Genomic DNA, 7,423 nt, shown 5'->3' with positions numbered 1-7,423 from the left:
GGGGTATTGATAGGGAGAGGACAAATTATGAGAAAAAATGAAGAGAGGTGAAAGCAGTATTAGGAGAGTTAGTATGAAGATAAATGTGAGGAGGACCCAAATATGGACATTGTATATCCCAATCTCCATCACTATGTGTGTGTGTGTGTGTGTGTGTGTATGTGCATGCACATGTGTGTGCACACCATCAGTATTTTCCAAAGAAAATTGTTCTTGCTGCAATGAAATTCTGTAAATTACTGAATATTGTATATGAAAATTACTTGAATAAATCTTTTTTTATAAGAGACAAAACCATTTCGTCTGTTGTTAATACTTTCTTTGCTTTTTTTTTTAACCTTTTTATTTCTTTTTTCATTCTGACAATATTTCAATGTTTGTAAATGTCAAAAACTGATCCATGTCTGTGACTAGGTTTTAACTAGTTTCATTTGTTTTATATTATTTACATTGCTTACATTATGTTGAATCTATTGTTGATATTGTTTACAAGCTGACAGTAGATCAGACAACTACCCAAAGAGTCACCACAACATTGTATACAAGGACAAGATGCTTAACAACACTGAACACCTTTTTGATCTCCATGTGTCCAACACACGTGGACATGCCTACAAAGTCAGAAAACAGCACAGCTCCCATGACTTTCGGAAACATTTTTTCACGCTCAGAGTTGCTGAAGCATGGAATAAACTGCCTGCGTCAGTTGTTGACTGCCATGACACTGCATCCTTTAAGGCCCTCATGCTTTCCGAAATCCGCCAAAACTACACCTGATGATTATTATTATTATTATTATTATTATTATTATTATTATTATTATTATTATTATTACTATTACTATTACTATTACTATTATTATTATTATTATTATTATCATTATCATTATTATTATTATTATTATTATTATATTATTATTATTATTATTATTATTATTATTATTATTATTATTATTATTATTATTATTATTATTATTATTATTAATTAACTCTCAAGAGTTGTGTTCACCTAAGTTTTCAGAAAGAGAAGATGATGTTGACAATAAAGAGGTTGCGAAACAAATTCATTTCCTTCAGTTAAAATATTTTATTCCACAATATATATCTTATTATAACACACAAATGGCCATTGATTGATTCAAATGATAAAACATTTGCAAAGGTTAAATCCAGAGACTTGCAGGATGGAAATCAGTTGGCAGTGATCTGGAAATTTTCAACTTTCTCAAGAAGTGTTTCTGAATAACCAGGAGAATAATACCTGAAAGAAGAATAAGATGCAGTTGTGAAGATCCAGAAATATTGATATCTCTCTATATATAAACATAAGGGCAATTATTGTTCAACTGAATAATTGATTCTGGGCAGTTATTAGTAAGGACCTGGATGTCCAAACTGATAGAGCTCTGGACAACCATGCCAAGAAGATAGCATTTCATATCCTGTCACACTCACGGTTTTGTATCCATGGCTGAAACATTTGACTTTTAACAGCACCCACTACACTCACGGAGTGGTTGGTATTAGGAAGGACATCCAGCTGTAGAAACATTGCCAGATAAGACTGGAGCCTGGTGCAGCCTTCTGGCTTCCCAGATCCCCGGTCGAACCGTCCAACCTATGCTAGCATGGAGAACGGACGTTAAACAATGATGATGATGATGATGATGATTAAGTTAGTGCTAAAAAGTTAACTAGAGATATATAATTATGCAGTGAGGAAATAACAATCATCATCGTCACCATTATAATCATTTAATATCTATCTTCCATGCTGGCATGAGTCGGATGGTTCCAATGAGCTGGAGGACTACACTGAGCTCCAATATCTGTTTTGGCTTTGGTTTCTATAGCTAGATGCTCTTCTTAATGCCAACCACTTTACAGAGTGTACTAAATCTACCTTTCATTACTTCAAAACTAATGAAGCTATCACGTCAAAGGAAAAGACCCATCAACTGAGTGCGGTTGTAACTAGTGCCAAGTACACAGAATTTATGTATGAGTAACAGGTATATAAATGTACATAAAGTGTACATGAAATATTTACAAGAAACACAGAAGGATAAAAGAACTAAAATTATATATAAAAAAAGCAAAAGCTAACTCTTTACTCAAGGATATTCCCTTTGCTTGAAACCAGCAGAAGGTTCTCTCAAAATTGTAGATCCATGCCAATTGGCCTATCTGGGTTCTTCACTACATAAGCCTGTTTGTCAGCTGCACACATAATGATGGCACCCCACAATTCCCAAGTGTTTCAAGAGATTGAAATATCAAATTCAGGTTTTCCTTTAGGCTTGGAGAAGTTATTGCAAAATCATTCCAATATATTCTTCTCTTGAATCATGAGAGGAAAACCAGAGTTTCAGAGGTTCTGACAACTGATTTAACCTTTTTGATACCCACCTGCTTGAGATCACCCTTTGCTCTTTGATACAAATTTATGTTTTAAAGAGATCTAAGTAGAAACCTTTCACCAAAACTTCATGTTAATTTATATTCCAAAATTCAGCTTAATAACGACTTAGCAATTCTACTAAATTCTTCAATATTTTCAAAATTAACTGAAACAAAGGCAGTGTATATCAATTGAAACATGATAACAAAAGGTTGAAAGTAACAGGACTTAACCGCCATTACCCACACCAATTCTTCACTGTATCCATTATACTGACTCATAAATGTAAATCAGAACAAAGCCTGGATTCGAAACTTTTCAGAAAATAACCATTTTGATACCAACCCACCTGAAACTGCCCCGAGTTCTATGATACAAATTACCCATTTTAAAGTGATTTAAATTAAAACTTTTCATCAAAATTCCTTGCTAATTTATGATCCAAACTTAGTAATAACAAAGTTATTTTACTAAATTCTTCATTATTTTCCAAAGGAATCGAAACAATTGCAGTGTAATTTCATCAGAAATATGGTGACAAAAGGGTTAAAGTAAATTGGAATATTATCATCATCATCATTTAAAATCTGCTCTCCATGCTAGCATGGATTGCATGGTTTGACATGGAGTTGGCTAGCAGAGAGCTATCCTGACTCTAACATGGTTTCTACAGAATAGAATCTGGAAAAATTTAGACTGAAATAAAATTGACTTTTTATGGAATCGGTACATACTTGATAACTTCTTCAGGATAACAGTTATTGATGGTGTTCACATATTCAGCAAGTGCAGTTCCTGGCTCAACTTTAATTTCTTGGACTTTCTTTAGCCCACCACTCGTGACAAACAAACGTCTGGCTTTAGTGTCATTAGGAAGCACTTTGCTGAACTGTCCAATGACATATTTAAGGATATTTGGTGGAGCATCAATCAGGAGTGGTTCAAGAGCAGGTAGGTAGACACATTTCTGTAAAATGTTCTTCAGAGCCTTCTTGCACTGCACAACAATATAAAGTAAATAAAATCAAACAAGACATTGATGACAATGCCAAATACAATTTGGTGATGTTATGTCCTGGAGATGGCGGGCAAAAAGAAATCTCTCTCTCTCTCTCTCTCTCTTTCTATCTATCTATCTCTATCTCTTTCTCTCTGCAACTATTGATAAAGAGCTAACGTGAGCCTATGAAATTCTTTGATTACTGGAATATCTTAGAGGCCAACATTAACCAAAAGCATTGCTGTACATGGAACTACATATAATATTAATGGTAGTTTAAAGTGGTGAGCTGGCAGAATAGTTAGCACACTGGGCAAAATGCATAACGGTATTTTGTTCATCTTTACATTCTGAGTTCAAATTCCATTGAGATCGACTTTACCCTTCATCCTTTCAGGGTTGATACAGTAAGCACCAGTTGAACACTGGGGTTGATGTCATCGACTTACCCCCACCCCAAAATTGCTGGCCTTGTGCTAAAATTTGAAATCTATATTAATGGTGGTCTCTCTCAGTCTGAGAAAGACAGTTTTGGAATTTCTTGCTGAACAACCTGCACAGATGATTTCTTTAGAAGGACCGAGTGTTTGTGCCATACATAAACTCTCTCCCTCTATCAAACCAACTGGGCATGGTATGCCACATGTGGAATGTCAAAAATGACAGCAGATAAAGTGAGATAAAGGACGCAATACACAGCTTGGTCTGGGAAGTAAACCAGTCACGTGATTGCAACAACCCCTCACTTATTAGGCCACACTCCCTCACTTATTTAAATACATACAGGCGCAGGAGTGGCTGTGTGGTAAGTAGCTTGCTAACCAACCTCATGGTTCTGGGTTCAGTCCCACTGCGTGGTATCTTGGGCAAGTGTCTTCTACTATAGCCTCGGGCCGACCAATGCCTTGTGAGTGGATTTGGTAGACGGAAACTGAAAGAAGCCTGTCGTATATATGTATATATATGTATGTGTGTGTGTGTGTTTGTGTGTCTGTGTTTGTCCCCCTAGCATTGCTTGACAACCGATGCTGGTGTGTGTTTACGTCCCCGTCACTTAGCGGTTCGGCAAAAAGAGACCGATAGAATAAGTACTGGGCTTACAAAGAATAACTCCCAGGGTCGATTTGCTCGACTAAAGGCGGTGCTCCAGCATGGCCGCAGTCAAATGACTGAAACAAGTAAAAGAGTAAAAGAGTAAAGAGTATATCCTTCTTCAAGCTATATACATTTGAATGCATCACTTGAAGAAGGATATCAGAAGTCTTGATACTTTTTACAATTCCAGAAGCACTCTGGGTTACCCAGATATGTCCTCAAAACCTTTTATCAAAGTGTCAAACTCATCATCCTGATTAGCTCTATTATGTGCCAGCAGGATTTCAAAAGATGACATCCTCTTATTATAATTTACATAAAGATAATTAAGAACAGGAGAGAAAATCATAAGCATTTTGTCATAATTATTTTTAGGAATTTTGGCCAATTAGCCACATGCACTGAATACCTGTTCTTCACTTCAGCTTTATTATTATCATTATTTTAGTGTCCTTTGAAATCTTTTGTGATACATCTTGTGACTTCTTCAATGACAGAAAGACAAAAATGGACTAAAAGGAACAGGAGGAGACACAAAGGATGGGGAGTCACTGAAGAGGTCACAGGATGTGTGACGAAAGATTTCAGACAAAGATGCTAGAATAAAAATAATAATAATAATAAAGCTGAAGTGAAGATCAAGAATATAGTGTGTGTGGTTAATTGGCCAAAAATATGACACCCTCCTCAACACGTGGTTTCACATCAGGAATCTTGCAAAATACATAACCGTAATATTTTTAGGAAGCAATAGTAAAATATCAAAACCAGCCTTCACAGATATGGATGCTCCTGGTTAAGAACACATAACCTATCTGAAGATTAATTAGTAGAACTACCCTGTGTGATCAGTACAAATGTGTTTGATAGAACTTTACCTTGATCTGAAGATCTTCAGAGGAAGAAGGATCTAAATATTTCTGAAGAAGAAATGATAGAACATTAGTCAAAGCTACAGCTTTAGAATGTTCTGGAGTATGGCGCCCAATCTGTCCAAGTGACCATGCTGCAGCACTTTGTAAATGATCTTCTTCTTTCTCTGTGAAAATCTGAGTCAACTGTATAGCACCCTATAAGCCAAAGTAAATACAAGAGAAGAACTTGGTATTTATGTTATGTAGATGGAAATCTGGTAAAGGCACGGAGATTGCAGTCACCACTGACAATTGAAATAACAATGATACAATAAGGAATTCCATTGTGATGATGGGAGTGGTATGGGGGGTGGGGCTGACATTAGCAATGATGGCAGTGGTAGTTGTGGTGGTGGTGGTGGTGGTGGTGGTGGTAATGATGATGATGATGATGACAGTGATTGACAATGACAAAGACGGTAACTGCAATGATGGCAACCACAAATTTAGTAAAACAACAATGGTCATTGATAAAGCTGGCATTTGGAAGATAAATGAACAGAAAGGAAGGTGCTTTAAAGCAAGGGATTAGTTTGTATCAGTGAGCCAAGGGTGGCTTCAGATGGGGCTGAACAGGCTGGGTAGAGAAATGACTGGCTGAAGAGTAGGATGGTTGGTGAGGTCACAAAGATCAGTGAGTGAGTTTAGAAATATTTGGTTAGTGAACCAACACATTGAGCTCTAGACAGAGTTTCTAGACTCTGAGTACTACATACTGTAATAGAAGTCTGTGGTCAATAATTTTCTCAGGTAGGAGATGTCATGCAAACATTTTCTAATCAGGCATGGCTGTGTGGTTAAACAATTTGACTTGCAACCATGTGGCTTCAGGTTCAGTCCCACTGCACAGCCCGTTGAGCAAATGTCTTCTACTATAATCTTTGGTCAGCTAATGCCTTGTGAGTGGATGTGATAGCTGGGAGCTGCATGGAATCCCTTTATATATACATACATTCATACATGTATATATATGCCAGCGCCGGGCCGATGCCAGCGCCGGGCCGATGCCAGCGCTGCCTCGACTGGCTTCTGTGCTGGTGGCACATAAAAAGCACCATCTGAACGTGGCCGATGCCAGCGGTGGCACATTAAAAGCACCAACCGATCGTGGCCGATGCCAGACCACCCCTGGCACCTGTGCAGGTGGCACGTAAAAAGCACCCACTACACTCGCGGAGTGGTTGGCGTTAGGAAGGGCATCCAGCTGTAGAAACACTGCCAGATCAGACTGGAGCCTGGTGCAGCCTCCTGGCTTCCCAGACCCCAGTCGAATCGTCCAACCCATGCTAGCGCGGAAAACGATGATGATGATGATGATGATATATATATTGTTTTTTTTCATGAATTCTCCCTACACACACACATGTATGCATGTATATATGTATGTATTTATGTGTGCTTGAGTTTTTGTTTGTGCCCACCTCCCATATGGCTTGACAATCAATCTTAGTTTATTTATGCCTTGTGACACAGAGGTTCAGCAAAAGTGATCGATAAAATAAGTATCAGACATAAGTAGTGTCCTGTTATAAGTAGTTGGTCAATGATCAAGATGACCCAACTAAAGAGAGCAAGAAATGGAAGAAGGGGTAAAGAGTTAGTCTATATACACAGAGATGCAATGACACTTGCCTTTGTGTGTGTATGTGTGTGAATGTGTGTGTGACTCTGTGTGTGTGTGTGTGTGTGTGTGTCTGTCTGTGTGTGTGTGTGTCTGTCTGTGTCTGTGTGTGTTTCTGTGTGTGTGTGTGTCTGTCTGTGTGTGTGTGTGTCTGTGTGTGTGTGTGTCTGTGTGTGTGTGTGTCTGTGTGTGTATGTGTGTGCATATATATATAATATATATATATATATATATATAAGTATCATAAGGCGGTGAGCTGGCAGAAACATTAGTGCACCAGGTGAAATGCTTAGTGGTATTTCGTCTGTCGTTACGTTCTGAGTTCAAATTCCGCTGAGGTCAACTTTGCCTTTTCATCCTCTCGGGGTCGATAAATAAAGTACCAGTTTCACA

At 37.8% G+C, this 7,423-nt stretch overlaps 1 protein-coding gene across 1 annotated transcript in view; it reads right to left on the bottom strand.

The window, feature by feature from the left end:
* Window positions 1-1,062: 1,062 nt before the first annotated feature.
* Window positions 1,063-7,423, bottom strand: part of LOC115215022 (sperm-associated antigen 6-like) — a 31,517-nt gene continuing 25,156 nt past the window's right edge. Inside the window, exons 7-9 of the mRNA XM_029784147.2 lie at window positions 5,374-5,565; window positions 3,135-3,397; window positions 1,063-1,260 (exon numbers count right to left, since the gene is read on the bottom strand). Coding sequence (XP_029640007.1) covers window positions 1,191-1,260; window positions 3,135-3,397; window positions 5,374-5,565 — 525 coding nt within the window. The 3' untranslated portion in view covers window positions 1,063-1,190. The remainder of the gene's footprint in view (window positions 1,261-3,134; window positions 3,398-5,373; window positions 5,566-7,423) is intronic.

Source organism: Octopus sinensis, linkage group LG1 (genome assembly GCF_006345805.1).
Source record: "Octopus sinensis linkage group LG1, ASM634580v1, whole genome shotgun sequence".
NCBI classification, from domain to species: domain Eukaryota; kingdom Metazoa; phylum Mollusca; class Cephalopoda; order Octopoda; family Octopodidae; genus Octopus; species Octopus sinensis.
This window is presented reverse-complemented; position numbering and strand designations above follow the sequence as displayed.